This window comes from Mustela nigripes, chromosome 9, assembly GCF_022355385.1.
Source record: "Mustela nigripes isolate SB6536 chromosome 9, MUSNIG.SB6536, whole genome shotgun sequence".
NCBI classification, from domain to species: domain Eukaryota; kingdom Metazoa; phylum Chordata; class Mammalia; order Carnivora; family Mustelidae; genus Mustela; species Mustela nigripes.
The window spans coordinates 5,314,305-5,334,324 of NC_081565.1; the positions used below are offsets into that span (position 1 = coordinate 5,314,305).

Genomic DNA, 20,020 nt, shown 5'->3' on the forward strand with positions numbered 1-20,020 from the left:
AGGGTGCTGCCCTGGGAGGACACCGGCGCGCAGGCCACCCTAGACAGCTGACAGGTGTGCGACATGGAAACTGTTTCCCAACACTCTCCTCCCTTCCCGGTCTCCACAGGATAGCGCGACTGGATCAATTTTTCTGATCCAGGCAGTAACGGCTTCTCATTAGGGCCCGAGCACAGCTCTGAGATGGAAGGGTTCCCGCTGCCCTATTTCACTGACAGGGCGAGCCCGACAGCAGGTGCCCAAGGTCCCAGAGCTGAGGCAGGGAGGAGCAAACCGTGGACTCTGGCTTCCAGGACCTTAGCGCCCGCACCAGAGTGCTCACCAGGCTGAGGGCTGGGCAGGGAACATGCGCACCGGGCCGCCCACGAGCCCCGACCTACAACCTCAAAAGCCCAGGAGGGGAAATAAACGTTTGTCCACAGCTCATTTGGCCGCAAAATGAACCTGAACTCTTGGAAGCATATGTGTAGCCCCTCTCACGGGGGGACTGTCACTGCGTCTGGCTAGACCAACAGGAGTCTGGTTACAGGGTGTTCCATCCTGAACACGTCTGGCCCCCGTGGTCTCACACGAGGGATTTTGGAACAGCAGCAGCTAAGGCTGGGGGGGCATTTACTCAGTCACGGGCTCTGTGCCGAGAGTCTGAGGTGAAGATAAAGTCACGAGTTATCACTTCTGCTTCATGACAGCAGTGAGGCCGACAAGGACTCCGAGCCCTCGACAAATACACACGCGTATGTAAGATCCCACAGCTAGTGAGAGGGCGTACGGCTGGCTAGGAGCCCCAGCTCTGGCAAGTCCACGCAGGACTTTCACCTGAGACGCTGTCACCTGGTGGTAAAAGCAGCCGCCACAGAGCGTCACTGCCCCAGTGAGGGCATCACACTGGGCGTCGCACCTGCCCACAGTGCCTGTTCATAAGCACCCGTCCGACGGAGGATCTGTGGCACCTTGGAAGCAGAGGGGTGCACGGCCAGCCTAGCGGGGGGTAGTCCGAGGTAGGGTCACCCTCCCCACGGCCCCGAGTCCCAGGAGGCCCGCTGGAGCGCCGCTCAGGCCTCACGCACCTGCAACTGCTTGATCGTTTCCCCTCCTTTGCCGATGACCAGACCCACTTTGGACGCGGGAATAAGAATTTCCTGGATCGTGCTATTGCCATCTATGTCGTTGTGAAAGCCAGGGCCGTTCCGACAGCGGTCCACAATCTGCCCCAGGAGCCGTTTGGCTTGTCTTTGGGAGGGAAAAGAATCACAAGAGAAGGAGCATTAAATGAAGGTGCTGGGCGCCCACGGGAGAGCAACAGCACGGGGGGAAGACCACGAAGGAATCAAGGCAGCCCTCCTTCCAGCTCCAGCTCCTGCCCCCACAACCCGGGAGGTCTCTGCCATCCGCCACGCTACCGGGCTGGAATTTAAAAGCAACACACACCACACGCCAACATTCCAACACAGCCCTGTCCGGCCTGCCCTCTGCCCGTGAGGGGGTCCGGCAGTCCCGGCACCAAGTGTCAGCCGCTCCCGCGGCGGCGACCACCTCTGGTCGCCCTGCCTCTCTCTCTGGTCCTCGGTCTGGCACAATGCTTCCCACAGAGGAGGCGCTCAAGAGACACTGGTTAAATACAGGCAGGAGAGAGCAACGAGAGAGACGGGAAGAAAGCAAGCGAGGGTTAGTAGCCGCCGTCTGAGTTCCCAGACTCCCAATCTCTTCTCCCTAACCCACCTGCTCTCTGGCTTCGGAGCTCAGGCTAGGAGCGCCCGAGCGGGGAGGAGAGGCCGGGACCCAGTGTGGCCACAGAGCCCGAGATACGGGCTGCGTGCCTGTCCGCTCGGATTCTCGGGTCCCGGCTTCCCCTGTGATGCTGTCTGGTGCCGGGAGACTCGGAGGCAGGAGAGGGAGACCACAGGGCCGACACGGCACGCCCAGCCCGGCTGGCCAGGCCACCTGTCGAGGCGATTGCCTTTTCAGCACCAGAAGCTCCCCTGGCTGGTTTGTTCTTTAAATCACTATATACGATCTAGTTTTTGGGTCCTCTGCTAGGGAGGAATTCAGCTACTATGCAGCAGAGGAAGAAGATGAAACTGTTTCTTCCTGAAGTCACAGTGCTGTTGCCCCGACTGCCTGGGTAGAGAAGTGGAAGCGGGAATGGTTACGAGAGGAGAGGACAGAAGAGAAAGGGAGGAAACGGACGTCGCCTTTTGTCGTCTTGAGCCTCTCTGTGTACAGAATCGGCCTGGCCGGTCTTCTCAGCGACACCAGCTTTTTAATATTTTGCTTGTGTACTAAATTAACCTGTGTTGGAAGAAAGATGCCTGGACCCCAGCAAAACCATCCGGCTTGCCCTATAACGCACACCTGCCTGCGGTATTTATTCTGGTTCACTGCTTGCAATGTTGCGGCAGAACAAGAGAATTTAAACTCATCTGGACTCCCGGAGAAATAGAAATGGTAAAACAGCCCTATCTACTGAGGCAGGCATAATCTTAGCACCCCTGTCCCCAAATGCAACGCTACTCAGTGGATTGAAAAAGGAGAGCGAGCAGACTCGGGAGTCAGTACCTCCCCGTTCCCCCGGGAGGCGTGCGGACTGCCGAGGCCTGCCTCTGACACGAGGCTCTGAGCGCGGGTGTCCCACGGTCAGAAAGCAATGCCAGCTTTCCTGGCAGGTGGTGACAACGGCTCCCGCTCAACGTCAAGACACCCTCTGGCCGGTCCGTGTAGCCCTCTGAGAGGAGCAAGGGCCACGAAGAGTCAACTCATTTGATTCACAAATGTCAGAAGGGCAGTGGGATCAGCCCCGGGCAAAAGACCTGGTGCCAGGATTCTCAACCGTTCACCAGTGACAGGGTCACGACGGCAGACCTGCTCAGGGAAAGGAGGTGTTACCGAGGAAGAAGGAAGCAGATGGGGCCAGCGCACACTCTTTATAAAGAACCTGGTGTACGGAGTGATGTTATGACGGCTGCCAGAAATTCTGTAGCGTTTGGGGGGGGGGGGAACCCATGGTGATACCTTATGTGTTTTAAGTAACAGAAAACTCCCCTGGCGTGGCAACCTCCCAGATCCTTCTCCACAGAAGCATCTGCTGCCGTGGGCCAGGCTGTGGCGCGGCTCCACAGCGCTCAGTAACAATCTGGCCCTTCCACGTCTCCCCATGTGGGGAAGGAGGAAGAAGAGTGACAGGAAGAAGTAAATAAAATAAACTTACTCAATACTTTCTGGGGTTCCGGTAAGTACACAGGGTCTCTCTGGAATCCCAGAACTCTCTATAAGAAGAATCAAGAAGATGAGGTGTGTTGGTGGGCACCAGGCAACCGTGCACCTGTGCCTCTGTGTACAGACTCTCTGGCCTGGTCCCTACACCGGCCCCACAGAAGCCCGGGCCCCAGGAAGAGACAGTTGGCTTCCGCTTGTGGAGAGAACGGTAGGCTGATGGCTCTGCCCTAGATTCCCAAAGTAGAAACAAGTTCTGCAGGGGGAGTGGGCGGGACGCCACGGAGCCCTGACAGCGGGTCCTAGCGGCTCAGCTTCCTCTCTGACCCGGCTGTGTGCCGGGCAGTGCCCGGGTCCCGACACTCGCTTGTCCTCAGTTTCTCCGCCTGCAGAGTGGGTTAGGGTCACATGTTTGCACACCGGTGAGCAATTTAATGGTAGACGCACACGAGGCCTGGTTCCAGGTAGTGTGCGAATCTCCCGAGAGAGCAGGGATGTCTATGTGGAAACAGTTCCGGGCCGTTTGACGAGAGAGGAAAAGCTTGCTTTCCGACACCACTCGACGCTTTCCTGTGTTCTTAAAACACCTGCCTCTTAAAATTCTTAACTCCAAAAAAAAAATATATATATATATATACACACAAACACACATATACATATATATCTACTAAATATATATATGTATGTATTATATATATATATATATGTATATATATAAAAAACTAATAACAGTTACTGCCTTGGAAACATGGTAACATGTATCTTTTAAACAGACAAATGCTTCTCTAGTCAAGAGTCCTCCACACCCCCCTCATCTGCTATGGAAAGAGACCAAATTCAAATGAGTTGCTCGAACTATTAATAATGTTAAGAATGATTCTTGGGGTGCCTGGGTGGCTCATGACCTCTGCCTTTGGCTCAGGTCATGATCCCAGGGTCCTGGGATCGAGTCCCAGAGTCCCTCTGGTTAATCACTCTCTGCTCAGCAGGGAGCCTGCTTCCCCCACCCCACCGCGCCCCCTGTCCCGCTGCCTCTCTATTTGTGATCTCTGTCAAATAAATAAAGTCTTAAAAAAAAAAAAAAAAAGAATGCTTCTTTTCCTCAATCTCTCTCCGTAATGCATGGGCCAAACAGCCCCAGCTGGGAAAGGTCCTGAACTGTGTTTCACGTGGGCTAATTTAGTCAGAACCCCCAGCTGGCCTTGGCCTCTTTCCACAATGGGGGGTGGAGGAGATAAGGGAGGTTCTGATCCAGGGGAGCCAGAGAGCAGTCCCCAGGAGTGACCCCAAAGCCACATTGCTCCTCTATGCCCCCACTGTCTGGCATAACCTCCTGGCGCAGAAAACTGCGGTCCTAGAGCAGCCGGTCTGGCCGGGGCCACGCAGAGCCACAGAACTACAGAGGGCCTCCTCCAGAGGCCAGATGGGCGGCCTTGTCTCCAGGCCCGCTTTTGCCCTGGTTTTGCTGGTTCTCATCTGGGAGTCCAGCTCTAAAAGCACAAGGAGAACGGCAATCGCATATACTTACTCAGGCCCCTAAACTTCTAAGCAATGAGCAAAGGTAACGAATCTGGAAAGTCTGGCAAAACACGGATTTCTACCAAACTGAGATCTATGAAGAAAGAAGCCTTACCTGAGGCAATCTGAATTTTGCAACCAGATTCTGCTTGAATCCGTGAAATCTGCTCACCTCCCCTGCCGATAACTGAAACAAATGGAACAGGGTCAGAACATGCCTCCGTTCCATGTTTAACCCCGCATGAATGACTTAATTAACTCAGCAAACATTTACACTAGGCCCGCGGCACTGCACATCACGGTGGCCTCGGCGAGCCACGGAAATCCTATGGGAAACACAGTAGACAGGTACAGGGTGTTCTAGCTGAAGTGAGGAGAGAGACTGGCGGGGGTGCGTGGCTCTCTCTCTCTCTCAGCCTGGAGAGAGGCCTGCAGCCCTTCAGGGCTCTGGGGGACACAGTGTGCAAAGCCTCCTACCACAGTGACGGTCGCACTGAAAGATTAATCAGGGCAAAGTAGATAATGTGGATACTTACTAAATCCAACCATCTTATCAGGCACTTTGAATTCTTCTGTTATTACCGCCCTAAAAACAAAGAACATTTTGGAAAAACATATAAAGAATCTCATGGTCATTTCAGGTTCCCCACGTTCCCATATTGGCAATGCCAGAAGACAAGAGACTTCAAAGAAATCATGCCAACGAGTCCCCAGCCCTCGAGAAAGAGCATCATCTCATAGGGCCTCTGGTTAATCACTTCTGGAGAAGATCCTAGCCTCCTCCCTCGCTGTGAAAGAGGGAGAAACCTGATTTTTTATTAAACCATCAATTCTAGTAACAACTGCCTTTTCTTCTCAGTATTGTCTAATGCTTTAAAAGATTCTTTGGGGCCTGTGAAGTTAGCTTAGACTTCTCTGCCAGTCTCCTTAAGACACAGATAGCAATGCTGAAATTTCTCCTCAACATTCCTGGTTTCCCCATCTTTTTCTTGATTTCTGGCCTCCCTCTCACTGATCTGTTGCTTCGGGTGAGATGCTCCAAATGGAACCCAGTATCCAGCAGAGGCCTAATCAGTGTTGACCAGAACAAAATAATCACCTTACTCTGCAAGGTACTTTCGTTCAATGCTATTCCATCCATTATGTGTCGGGTTTTTTGGTTGTTTTTTTTTAAACAACGGCTGCACTGGTTCTTTCAAACAAACCTTCAAATTTGCCACAGAGTGTATTGTGGACAATATCCAATTTGCCCAAAGCCCCAGAAAGCAATTAAATCTAAACATTTACCTTAGAAGGAAGCTAAATGCAAGTAGTTAAAAAGAAAAAAGGGTAAGCATTTTTAAGCATCTCTCACACACCTGGATTTTTACCCATCACAAAAAGGATCGAATCCAGCCCATGTTTTTAGGGAAAGCGTGGCACGCAGGAGAAAGACAGAAGGCGCGACAGCACTTGCCACCGTCCCAGTTTGAGGAGAGCGGACATCCCCGAGGAGCTTACCTCCCCCAGTTCATACATGTGCAGAGAGCCTCTCTACAGTCTTGGGATATTTGAGTTTGCCTCCAAATCAGACAATGCCACATTCCTAAGTCAGCAGCACCGTGGACACAAACGCCGAGCCTCGAGGGCCCAACCCGTCTGGACAGGCTGCGGGGTCCCCATGAGGCCAGTTTCCCTGCCACGGTGGAGGGTCGCAGTACCCCTGTACGTGTGGCCACGAGACTGCAGCCCACGTATGTAGCCCTGTCTGTTCTCCGCAAGGGTCCCTGGGGGATTTACTGGGAGCAGTTCAACACTATCACAATACAAACTGTCACAAAACTCAGCAGTTCCTCAGCCCTCAGGGAACGGCAGGAGCAGACTCTCCTGGAATTAGAAATGTATGAAGAGGAGCTGCTCTGGGCCCCGAGACAAACCTCCATTCTGACTGTGAGGCTGAAACTTGTTGACTGCATGAAGTATGATATTCTTGGGAAAGTAAAATCTCAATTATGGCTTTATAGGAAAATTATGTTTGATACTAACAGCAACATCATTTAAATTATTCTAATTCACTAAAAAAGCAAACCAGTAACAATAAAACCCAGGTTAAATCTTTCGGTTAACTGAGGCCTGACGATTTCTAGAAACTCCCAAACACTTGTGTAGAACACAAGAGGACATAACTGTATTGTTACTGGTGAAGATTAAGGATACAATATTACAGTAATGGAGAATGACATCCATGTGGGGAGAGAACCTGAGGCAGGTTCCTGCACATTTTATTCCATTTGAAGGATAACATTTTGACCACAAACATCCTATTTTACAGACTGGTCTTTTTAAAGCCCAGACCTCTCCATAGCTCTCTAAATCCTCAACATTTAAGGGAAGGCTATGAGGGTAAACCGAGGCAGGGAAGCAACTGGGCCCTTCTCCAAGGTTCTCCGGCAAGTCCTTCTTCAAGGGCATGGGGCGGGGCCTGGGTTTCTGGCTGCCCAGGACCACGACTCCTTGAGAATCACAAGCTTTATCTTGTGGAAAAGCCCAAAGACGAACACTTCTTGGGGACACTTTTGCTCGCATGGAGGCATTAAGGATTCATAAAACTGTGGAGACCATCAACTCAGGATGGAAAATTTCTCTTTTTAGATTAGATATATGTGGGACAGAAAAAAGCTCCCACACTCGAGAGGTCTGTTAAATTTACATACAATAATGGGTGATTTTTAATAGCTCCCGTTCGTTTCTCCCTCGTGCTTATGCTGTCTTGGAAAGGACTACAAAAAACTTGAGCCTTAAAGAAATCTAGCCCCCGGTTTTTCCCATTCTCAACCTCTGACTTTCTAAGACTCTAGTACAGATGGTCGATCGATAAACAATTAGAAATGATCAATAAATAATAAAACATAACCCACTGCTTACCTTTGATGTACCAAGGCCCCTAACTGGTTACCTACTGTGGCAAAGAGAAAGAGAAAAGAAAAATCAAAGCATTAGCACGGATAAACGGACTCCATCCTTACACGAGTTCTTACCATTTCAGGGAGGGAGGGGACGAGAGGCAGAGAGAAAGCAAACAGTAATTTAGGCTCAGTGGCTGCACTGAATGCGTTACATGATATGAAACAGGAGGGGACGTCTTGATCAACACAGTCTCTAACCCAGTGTCCAGCTGAACGCAGGATAAGAAATTGATCTGTGTGTCCGCATGCTGAGCGGCCTGGGAGAAAATCCCGCCTGCCTAAATCCCTCTCCCTTCCCCTCCCTCCTGCTCTGGATCCAGATCAATGTAAAGATACTGAGGGTTCCCTCTTGCTCTTTCTCAAGCAAATGAGAAGGTTTAACCTCCTAGCCTGGGAGCGTCGTTAAAGGACTGCTCCGTGGCAGCTGTGGTCACTAAGAACACGCACATATGTTCCTGCTGGCCACGGGGCACCCCCCCCCCATTCTCCCTGTCCTCCCAAGAACATAAACACCTCAAGGAAGAGGATCTGGCATCTTCCTTCCTTGGGTCTCTTTGCTGACCCGCACGGCAGTCCGCATGCAGGGGACGCTAAGAACGAGCGTGCCTTTCAAGCCCGTTTCACAGAGACAACGGTGCCAAACAGCCTCTTGTTATGAAAACCGACTTGTAATCACATTCCCACAAAACCACTTTAGCTACGCTTTTTGTCCCAGTTTCTCCTCTTTCGGCGACTGATGAGCGTCTCCCTAACCAACCAGCAGCTGTTTCTCTTTTGGAAAACGCAGCCCAGGAAACACAGTCGGTGGACGAGGAAAAAGTATCAATCCTCAGCATATTCTGAGGGACTGAACGGACCTTGCGAGGCGCTAACCAGAGCACTCAGAACCTTGTCTCTGCGGAAAGTCAGGAGAAGGACAGACAGGAGGAGATCAGTGGGGAAGGGTCAAGCACACCAGCTTCGGAACAAAGAGTGGAATGGTCTGGCATCTGAAATCTCTGACTCCCAACTGCTCTTCTTTCTGCCTGAACTTAACCCTGTCTTTCTGGCTGGACGGGAACTAGTCCTCAGACGACAAAGGAAAAGAAACCAGATCATGGTTTTTTAAAAGAAGAAAGTGCATACAGAGACACCGCTAGCAGAAAGCAAATGAGGCTCTGGAGTCAGTACCATATTTCTTCTGGATCAATAGCGAGACAATGGTTTGCAGCCAAAATATTGACATTACCTACTATTAATCTGCTTATCTCAGGGATGAGAGAATTGTTTTTTATCGAATCTTCAGATTCTCTTCTTGCATTTCCAGTTGGAATGTGACAAAAGCTCCCTCACTTGGGACAGCTGGTGCTCAGGATTCCCATCCCATGAAGGCTGTTCAATGACAACCTTGGGCAAGGACTCCTCCTCACACCCTGGCCCCTGCACGGTGCATGAGAGGCCTGTCCGCCATCCAAGGCAGTGGGTATGAAAAAACAGGCTGGAGAAGGATGTCCCCAAGAGTGCCCTTGAGTTTGGTCAGCTGTCCCTGCCCGAGGGTCCAGCTCCGTGTCCCTGCTCACTGTCAGAATGCCTCCCAGGGATCAAGAATACACAAAAGACAGAGAGACTGAAGACTGAAATGCCTTGACATGCCTGGTCCCCAAACAGGCTAACACAGCCGGACCTTGGCTCTTGGCCCGCTGTGATGTTTGGTAAGAGATGTCAAAAGGCTGATGATCTTCAGCTATTCTGGCCAGAAACGCCACAGAAATAGGGTAAAGGGCAACACTACCATAAAGCACCTGGTGAGATTCAGAAGAACATTTAAAAGGCTTTTGGTCAAAGCCATTTGAAATTTTGCGCTTGTCACATAAAAAAGGGCAATTCCTTCTTGTGGGTAAGGTACGCGTCACAGGTGCCCACTGCCTCGCTGGTAAGGGGAGGGGCTGGCAGAGAGCAAAAGCAGAGGCACACACAGCAGCATGCCACCCCCCCCCCCCCCGCTGCCATGGACTGCTGCGAGCCACCACACAGAAGAAGGAAATCAAATTCCAACCGAGACTCAGCTCGGAGTTGGTGGGCTCTGAGGAACGACACACCTCCTCCTCCTTCTGTGCACATGCCGCAGCCACAGGCTGAAACGTGCAATTTAATGAAGTTTCAGTCCCTGCAGAAACGGCCCCATTTGTTGCTGACCAGCGAAAACAAGCAGTTAGATCAGGGGCGCTGGGCACTCACAAGGCGGACGGATAATGTCCATTCCGCGAACACGGAGCCTCCCCTCCATCTTCAAAGTGAAAAGGGGTCCGAGGAGGGAGGCATATGGGGACCTATCAAGTTCAATTCCATGGTAACTGCAGTCATTTTACTGTAAAAAAAGGCAAAATGCTGCCCACAATCAGTCCCATTTCCCGTTAATGGTGCACGCTGGCCCACAGTGCCTCATCTCCCCTCAGAAGTTCAACCCAGCTCCATTCCAGCCCACGCGTGTGCGCGCGTGCACACACACACACACACACACGTGTGGTTCTCGTTTACCTGGCACACCACATAATGGGAAGCTGACTGGGCTAGGGGAAAATGAGCTTCCCATACAAGAGATTCATGCTACAATATGAGACATTTTTTCTGAAGAGTAATACTCTGCCAATTTCAATAATGATCGTCCAAAAAAAAAAAAGGCACTGGATACATTTTTCCGGACTAGCTAAGAGAAAAAGGTCTTCCTTCTTCTTCCCCTGAAGAAATGCTACGAAGTATCACTGAGGAACATACCTAACTTTGTAATATGCATCAATTTTAAGAGTTAACCCCCATTCCCCCACCCCCAACAAAAGCCCGAGGAGTGACAGCACTCCTGGCAGAAGCGCGGACAGCAGGCGCGGGCACAGTGCACAGAGCAGCAGACCACACGCAGGTGAGTGGGTCGGCCAGGAGAGAAAACATCAACACTTTTTATGTAACTGACCAAACAAGCAAATAAGCCAGAGCTTCCTCTGCAGATTTCGGGAACAATCCTGCCCCTGCCCCAGGTTCCCCGGCTCCTCTGACTCTGACTAATGCCTTCCCAGGCCCTGGTTACGGTCGGGAATACCTACAGTCGGCAGCAGGGACTTCTGCCGCTTCCAAAAGCGCTTTCATAAAGCTTTCCTCCCAAGGACAGTACAAAGGCTTCCTGTGTTCTCAGGCAGCAACTCTCCAGCCAGGGCCACAAAACACTGACCTGCTGAGTTCAGCTGCAAGTCCTTAGGCCAGTAATCCATCACTAATTTCTGCAAATTATTGTTGTTTAAAAAGTGAGAGTGGACTCAAGCTCTTCTCAGTAATGGCGCCCTCACTCGCAGGCTCACGGGCTTCGGCGGGCGGCGCGCTAGGTGCCTCGCCTGCAGAGCCCAGCCAGGCCCACAAGAGTCCCAGGAGGCACCAGGCCCACTCTACCAACCAGTAAGGCGGAGGGCCCAGGACATTCCTGTGCCTCCATGAAGGCACGCCAGTCACATCTGTCTGGTCTGGGCCCTGGGCCAGTCTGGGGGTCACACAGTGTGCAAGGCTATCGTGGCCCTTGGGAAGCAGAGTCCAATAGGGCCAGGAGGAAGCCTGGAGGAACAGTGACCCAATCCAGTCTCCCAAGGTTGTGGGGGTGTTAGGAACCCCACCAGCACCCACCCTGGGCCGAGTGCCTACCCACAGACTGACCCAAGGAGCACTGCATTGACACTAAGAGGAAAACCAGGTCTATGATACGCGTTTGTGGCGCTGGGCCATATTTGCCTTTAGGCCAGAGGTCATAAATATCAACTTGGGGGATCACGACCAGCTTTATTAAAAACCGAAATAGAAAACAGAGGGCACCATGTGTAGTAAGGGTATATATTCCCTTAAACTTTCATTTCAGCTACATGTGCCTTAGTGTGTATGTATGATTTCTGATGGAAATACTGTTGAGTGGCGTTTCACAAGTTTGAAAATAACTTGTTATAATTCTTAGGATAACCTCATAAGGTCGGTATTAATTCCATTTTACAGGTGAGGAAGCAGAGGCTCCGAGAGAGTAAGCCACCTGTCCAAAGTCACACAGTTAACCAATGGCAGAGCTGGAATTCCTACCTACCACTCTGGGGCCCACATCTTCCTTCTTTCTTTATTTCTTTTTTTTTTTTTAAGATTTGTTTATTTTGAGAGAGATAGTGTGCATGAGTTCACGTGCACGCTACTGGGAGGAGGAAAGGGAGAGAGAATCTCCAGCAGATTCTGCACTGAGCATGGAGTCCAACGCAGGGGCTTGATCTCAGGACCCGGAGATCACAACCTGAGCCAAAACCAAGAGTCAGATCCTTAATTGACTGAGCCCCCCAGGCGCCCCAGAGCCCACATTTCCAAGCACACACTATCATGGCACAAGAGACAGAGACTTGGGTTCAAATCTTCCCTCTGCCACTTCTCAGACATCAGACCTTGGTCAAACCACTTCTCCAGACACTGGTTTCCTTATCCACATGAAAAGGAATTCAGGCTTCTGGGTTCCTCCCAGCTGTCTTTTTAAAAAATTCTACACGGGGTCTGCCCCCACCCAGCTCCATCTCTACGTCCTGGCAATCACCTAATCCATCCTCCATTCCGAAGACGTTACATAAATGGGATCACACAGTACGTGACCTTTTGGGATTGGCTTTTCTCGCTCAACTGAATTATCTGCAGATTCATCCAGATTGTTGCGTGTATGAACGGTTTATTCCTTTTGTCGCTGAGTAGTGTTCTACCGTATGGCTGCGCCATTCTGTTAGCCGCTCACCTGCTGAAGGACATCTGGGCTGTTTCCAGTTTGGAGCTATTACGAATAAAGCTGCTACAAAGATCTGTGGACAGGTGTCTATTCCTTTAACCGTGCACTAAATGGTGAGCACATGCTTAATTTTCTAAGCTTTCTAGAGAGGCTGCACCATCAGATGTGTTTTTAAAAGCTCCTTGGGTGGGTCTCACACCCAGCTAGGGTAGAGAGCCACTTAGGCTCCCACATTTCCTAAAAGAGTTTTGAAAAACTCTAAATCCCCTTTTAATGTGACATCTAAAAGTCATCCCTAGGTTAACAGGTACAAAGAACACAACAGGTATGGTGTAGAAGCCTCAGCTGTTTCTCAGTTGTAACACTGATGTGACAGATTTATTAGGTCATCCATTTCTGTGGATAATCTCTCTCTACCCTGTGTGATATCTAGTTGGCTAAACCGACTGTCAAACCCATCAGAGATCATACTTTGCCAGGGGGAAAAAATCTCACTTCCTTTCTCCAACTCACACATACATGTTAATATGCCCCTATATGACTACCACTCACTTCTAAATCCTGAAATGGATGGATGGATGGACGGGGAGGAGGGACCACTCGAGTCTCTGTGATGAGTTGCTGCCGGAATAAAAATCAAAATCAGATCCTGTCCCTTTCAATACTTCTTCCCAAGACTCTCACACTTTGTTATCTGGGGATGCCCCAGTCAGAATTCTGGACTCACAGCCTCTTGAGGCATCTGAAGACGGGGATGTGCCCCCGTAAACCCAGAGGAAATGTGGCTGGGGACCCGGAGAGGAGAAGGGCACAGCGTCTCCACCACAGACCCCATTCTCAGAGAGATCCATTTTAGGAAAGAGGCGGCCACAAACAGAAGAGCTGGGACAGGACTCTTGGAAACGCCTCCCACCACCTCAGGGATCTTCATTCCGCCTGCTGGAAGACTACTGCTCCACAACACTCCTGATGCCCCCGCCCCCAACCCTGCCCCATCCCGTCCTGTCTCCCTGAGCCTCAAGGACTAAGGTTTAGTCTCGGCTCCTCATCCCTGTGGCCCGTTACTCTCTTCCTTTAGGGACGGCACAAGCACGTGGTGGATTCCGTTTCCGCTCTTTTCAAAGCAAAGACTCTGGGCCCTGCGGGCTCCTGCCAGAGGCAGTGCAGACCCCAGGCAGTGGTCCACGCACCCTTGCCGCCCAGCAGCAAAAACCCAGGCCCTCCCCACTACCTAGCACCAGCACCTCTCATCCCGCCTTCCCTCTTGCAAAGTGTGGATCTTAAACAAACAAACAAACAAACAAACAAAGAAAACTCCCCTTCTCATTCTTGTTTCCTCCTTCTCTTTGTCCTGGGCCACACGTGTTGAAACAAACCAGGCTCCTCTGTCCCAATCTTCCTATAAGTGGTTCCCGCGAAAGCATTCAAGAACTCTGCCTTCAGTCACCAAGAACGCCACCTAGACAATGTTCAGAAAGGGTGGCACCATCTGAACGGTGGTACATAAACCTCAAAGGCACTGAGGGCCTGCGGGCCAGCTCATGGCCATGTGCCGGGCTCCGGCGCTTCCAGATTCCTCCGCTGCTTTCCAGCTCTGACAGCAGAGCTGAGTCGGTGGGACAGAGCACATATGACCTCAAAGTCCAAAAAAATTTACCGTCTGGTCCTTTTAAGAAAAGTTATACTAATCCCTGATTCAGATTAAAATCGGCACTTCTAAACCTCTTAGCTAATACCAGTCTCTTCGATTTGGATCTTACGTTTCACGAAATTTCCTAAATGCTACTTGTAGGACGTGGAGAGAAAGAACGGAAGCGTCAAGCAGGTAGTCACCTCCATGTAAGGTAGGGACGGAAAGAAAGAGCCCGTCTCCAGGATCGCAGCCTGTAGAGTCCAGCAGAAGCCCACGACACACCCTGGTCCCTGCAGGATGCCCAGGGCACAAGTGAATGGCTCTCGAGGTTCTGAGCAGAATGTGATGTCTACGCTCCGCTCAGGTGGGTGTGTGAAAAGGGAGAAGCGGGGAGAGGGGAGGGAGGAAGAACAGGGGGCAAGAGAAGAGACTAGGCAGCATCTGGCAAGGCACTGAAGAAAGTCGAGAGATGAGGATGGGGCCGGGTTCTCGGGAGGACGTCCTGTCAATTCTGAGACCTAAAGACGGAGCAGGACTCAGCCACGTAAAGAGCTGGGAGGGGGGATGGGTTTCGGGAAGAGCAAAGAGAAGAAACAGCTGAGCAGGTTGCTGCAGGGCGCCCAACGAGGGGGAGGGGGAAGAGCCAGAGAAGGAGGGTAGGTTAGGAAGGGCCAGAACCCCCCCCCCCCCCCCCCCCCCCCCCCCCCCACTGGAAGCTGCCACAGGTCTCAGAACAGAGGAATGGAACTGGTCAGACTGGCTTCAGCGAGAGGCCTCCGCTGCAGCGGGAAGAAAGTACCAGATGGAAGGGCCGCAGGAAGATTCCTGAACTGCCGGGCTGCACCTCCAAGACTACCATGAAGCGTGGGTGCCAAGACCGATGGTGCTAATACTTACGATGACCTGACCTGAAGCAGATGGCAGTGGAACAACTGCTCGGCCCAGGTCAGGGCACCGAGGCAGGCGAGGAAAGCCCGGCTCTGACCCCTTCTTGCTGGGCTCCGAGCAGGTCTCACGAGCCGGCAGTGTGACAGTTCCAAATGCCCAGGACACAACGAACCCGGTCCCTTCCTACAACACGAACAAAGCTTTTCCCTTATTCTACCTGTTTTCGTCCTAGTCCTCCGACTCATGTACTTGTTTGCAAATCTCAATGTCCTGCAGAGACCCCAAGGCTTGCAAGGGTTCTCTCTGGTTGACTTAGGAGTTGAAGCACTTTTAAACAGACTCAAATAATACCTCCAAAAACTTCTAGGGGAATGACCTTCAACGCTTGAGAGGTTAAAGAATCTGGCTTTCCAGGAAAGTTAGAAAGTTCATGTTGCTAAAGAAGTGATCTGTTGAACTTCTGTCAAAAAAAAAAAAAAAAAAAAACCAACCCCAAGCCAAACCAAACCAATGGAAAATGGCAAAGCTCTGGAAAACTTTATTGCTCAAGAAAAAACAAAAAAGTGCAGGAACCCCTGTTTGTTGTTCATCTCTGCTTTTCTAAACTCTCACGAACAGCACCCTAGGAAGCTGTCGGGGAACCATGAACATCACTGTCCTTGACGGGATCTGTTTATTCACTATTTGTTTATCCAAGAGAAGGGGAATGGCCCAGTGACCTTATTATCCCTGTCAGAAGACAACCGCGGCCTGCCCTGAAAATGCTCCAAGCGTCCAGAATTCTCTCTGACCTCCAACGGCACATCCCCGATGCCACAGGTGGAGACCAACTTGGAGGAAAACATTACGTAACTCTGTTGTTGGAAAGCCACACAACTGGGGAGGATTAACTACTGTCCTGCCCTGTGTAAAAAGCCTGAGGGAAGTTTCTCGTTCTTCACGTAGTCTGCTGTGTAAGACGGAGAGCTGGCCCTGGACAGGAAGGATCTTTCTCAGTTCTTCCCCACTCTAACTGGGCTTCATATTTAGAAGGAAGAAAAAGAGAAACTGTGTTCGTTTTCTGATTCCAAGAACTCAGTCCCCCAAAGGCAGACATGGAAAAAATTATGGTTCTCAAAACAGAGCTGAAAACACACCACAGAAGAGTGAACTAGAGTTCCAGCTGAGATCCTAGAATTTCCTGTGAGTCCCTAGCTACATCTGCCTGCTCCCGAGGCCTCTTTCTCCAAAACTCAGAGACTTTGATGAACATCTTTCGAATGGGTGTGCAGCGGGTCAATGGGAGAAGGTCAGCCCGGTGCCCGTGGTTTCATTTGCAGGTATCTAGGTGCTCTTTCTGCAAAGGACACAGTGATCACCTGTGCTGTGCACACACAGGTTTTACACTTCCCGCCACGCACGGGGTACAAGCAAGGCGGGGAGTTGTGAAAGGTATTGATCGTGATTTCTGGAAACAGAGGGCCAGAGGGACTGTCCATTACCGGGGCATATGCTCAGAGCCAGACAACTTAGTTTTATTTTTATATCGATGTCCCATAAGAGGAACCAAAGCATGACTGCCCTGAGAAGGTAAAAAGGTCACTCTGCATTACAGTTTTTCAGGTCGGCAAAAACGCAGATGGTACAATTGGTCATATTTCTTCTAAGAAATCACTAACACCAGTCGAATACAAAAAGATCACAGGGCAACATTCTGGAATAGTACTTTAAATGGTCCCCTTAGCTCCAGTGGCCCTGGGGTAGATTTTGTGTGTGTGAGCTCATAAATAGTCCCTTTAAAAAGACAAGAACTTTTACACCCAGAAGAGCGCAGCCCCCTAAGACCTTCATGCTGTGACCCTATATGATAATTCCAAAAAGGTTAGCACATTTAAAAACAATGGCAATCTCCCCTTTAGGATCCCCCAAGAAATGTGAGAAACCAGTCATACCACATTACATTTTTTTTCCATGTACATCAAAACACACTCTTTTTCCGGAAAAGAAAATTACACGGTACCTCCTGTTGTACATCTTGATTTTTTTTCTGTTTAATAGTACGTCGTGGAAATATGTGCCCACAGATGTGGTTGGGCACACGTGCAGAAGGACAGGACAGAAGACACAGAACCCCCTCCCCCGCCACTGCACGCATATTCATGTACAAACCATTACATTTCAGATTCCCTTTCAGAGCCATACTTTGTAGGACACAAAATGTGATCAAGGAAGTCGGAGTTCTCTGTACACACACATCTGACAGATAGTCTTTGCCAAGGGGCTGGTGACAGGCCTTTCTAAGTGGGCTGAAGAGAGTAACAGACAGAAACCAGCGAAGTAACACACGAACGAAGGAAAGACCAGCGCCTGTGGGGAGAGCCTGTCGTAAGTGGTGAAAAACTCAGCAGACCGACTGCAAAGAGGTCACCACCCCCTTGGCCCTTTCTTTAAATCAGGATGTAGCCACAGCTTCCTCGGGGCCATGCACCAAATCTTAGCTTTTCTTTGGAGTAAAGTGGGAACTTCAATTTCCACTTGAGTCTTTGAAGAGCGGAGGGCTAAATCAAACGGAATTCTTGAATCAAATTCCTTCTGAGCTGATGCGCAAGGACCAAGCAAGTCTTTTACCTTAGAGCCCGGCTGAAAAACGTTCCCGCGTCATCAAGGCAAATACGAACTCAAATGCGAGAATCGCGGAGAAAAATCATCCCCAATACGTCCCCTCCCCCACTCCTCTTCAGAGAGACGCTGGAGAGAGCTGGTAAGGAACCGGGTGACACCAACTCCAACTTAACTGGCAGGTTCGCTACCATCTGAAAGGCAAAGACATTTTACTGCGACTTACCTCCATCATCCAAGGGCCGTTTCTGTACTCCGTATCCATACACTGAGGGGTCCACTAGAGGTGTGGAATTATTCAAGTGAGGAACTGAATCAATTTTAGCAGCAATCTACAGAGAGAATCAGATTTAAATGCTCAGTAACAAATCCTGGCTCCATGTGAGGGAGAGAGAGGAGAGTCCTCTTAAAAGGCCTGTTACCCCATTTCTCCCCCTGACCTAGATTAATGTAAGGCATTGCCACCAAGGGGACAAACACTTTCCACCGCTAACTTAATTTTCTTTTGGCCTTAACAACGTCTTTAGGAATAAAATACTTCCAAACGTGTGTCTTCTACAAATTAGACTTAAGCAGTCACTTAAAATACAGGTATCCTGCATTCTATGAAGAAAAAAAGGAGGCCAACAATATAAAGAACTTTGTTCAGAAGCTTTTATCACAGGGTTCCCTTAAGAAACAAGCTCCCCGATACTATTTAAAAGGCTGTGTTTGCTCAAACATGACAACTTGTTAGGAAAACATTCATCCTATAAAGTGATTACGTCATCTACAGAGAGCTAAAATAGTAAGCTGCTCCTCACTGGAAGTGTCCAAACAGTGGGGAGATGACTGTCCACACCATTTCAGAAGGATTCCTGCACTGGAGAAAGGGAGACAAGCTCTGAGAGCTATTTTAATATTTAGTATCCGTTAAAAAAAAAAAAAAAGATTGCATAGCTATTAAAGCATTTTCCCCCAGAAACAAATGCTATGGGGGAATTACTTATCTACTTTGTTCTCATTGGAAGATTAAATGTGATCTTCATGGTAAATTAACTTTTTCATTTAATCAAAAGAATATTTACAGCCACTGCTCTTGATGTTAGTCCCTAAGTTAAGCGTTATAAGTGTGTGTGGGGGGGATAAAGAGCAGACAGAAGGGTTGTCCCACGAGAGCGAGTGTTCAGTGTAGTTCTTCCGAGCTTGTCCAAATATGCCCAGAAATCTGAGACCTTCTGGAACCAACATAAATGACCTTAAACATATAATGTCTTAAACAAGACAATCATGACACCGAAACCCCAAGGCAGGGCTTAAGTGTCAGGGATGCAGGGTCAGGTCTCTCTGGTTTCGTAGTTCTGTGGTGTTGGACAAGCCCGTCTCCCCTCTGCATGAGATCCTCTGGGTGTTCCCCTCTGGTCTGGGGAAAGCTAACAACATACTCTCAACACAGAGGAACTTTGCATCCTAGAAAGCACTTCACAAAGAGCGCGGCTGTTAAAACAAGACAACTCGGGGCGCCTGGGTGGCTCAGTGGGTTAAAGCCTCTGCCTTCGGCTCAGGTCATGATCCCAGGGACCAGGGATCGAGCCCTGCATCAGGCTTTCTGCTCAGCGGGGAGCCTGCTTCCTCCTCTCTCTCTGCCTGCCTCTGTGCCTACTTGTGATCTCTGTCTGTCAAATAAATAAATAAAATCTTTAAAAACAAACAAACAAACAAACAAAAACAAGACAACTCATCCAACCAATGTCGAGGGCCTACTATGTGCCGGGCTCTGTTCCAAGCACTGGGGTTCCTGTGGTGAACAAGAATACCTAGGCCCAGGGGCACCTGGGTGGCTCAGCTGGTTAAGTGTCTGACTGTTGACTGCAACTCAGGTCATGATATCTGGGTTAGGAGATCGAGCCCCTCATCAGGCTCTGCACTGGCCATAGAGTCTGCTTAGGCTTCTACCCCACCCCCCCCCCCCCCCAACCCTTTCTTCCCCCCTTAAAAAAAAAAAAAGGAATAACCAGGCCCCTACTCCGAGTTAGCAGTCAGTGGGGAGTAACAGGTACACAAGCTAACCAATAACTGATCATTTCACGGGTTATAAGCATTAGGCTAATAAGAGAAGACAATGACATAGAGCGTTTTGGAGAGTGGATCAGGGAAGGCCATTGTGAGCACATGAGGTCGTGTGACCTAAGACCTAAAGGCTGAGGAGGAGCTGGCGATCCAAGAGTCTGAGGGAGCACTCCAGGTAGAGGTAACATTCCAGGCAGAGGGAACAGCCTGTATAAAAGGTCTGAGGCAGGAGCCAGCCTGGTAGGGACGAGTCCAGAAGATAGACGTCAACGTCACAAGAGTAGGGGGAACTAGATGTGTTCCAAGACACAGGCAAGGGCCAGTTCCCTAGGGCTCTTGGTCATGGTAAGGGCTTGGGTTTTATAGGAAGGGTGACAGGAAGCAACTCCGATGCGTACGAGGGGAAGAAACATGTTG

General features: G+C 50.1%; 1 protein-coding gene across 4 annotated transcripts in view; it reads right to left on the reverse strand.

The window, feature by feature from the left end:
• FUBP3 (far upstream element binding protein 3) overlaps positions 1 to 20,020 on the reverse strand; it is a 50,547-nt gene that overhangs the window by 19,414 nt on the left and 11,113 nt on the right. For all 4 annotated transcript variants that reach the window (XM_059410534.1, XM_059410532.1, XM_059410533.1 and 1 more), the window contains exons 2-7: positions 17,781 to 17,886; positions 7,633 to 7,666; positions 5,265 to 5,314; positions 4,844 to 4,915; positions 3,206 to 3,263; positions 1,068 to 1,230 (exon numbers count right to left, since the gene is read on the reverse strand). In XM_059410534.1, the coding sequence (XP_059266517.1) occupies positions 1,068 to 1,230; positions 3,206 to 3,263; positions 4,844 to 4,915; positions 5,265 to 5,314; positions 7,633 to 7,666; positions 17,781 to 17,886 (483 nt within the window). The remainder of the gene's footprint in view (positions 1 to 1,067; positions 1,231 to 3,205; positions 3,264 to 4,843; positions 4,916 to 5,264; positions 5,315 to 7,632; positions 7,667 to 17,780; positions 17,887 to 20,020) is intronic.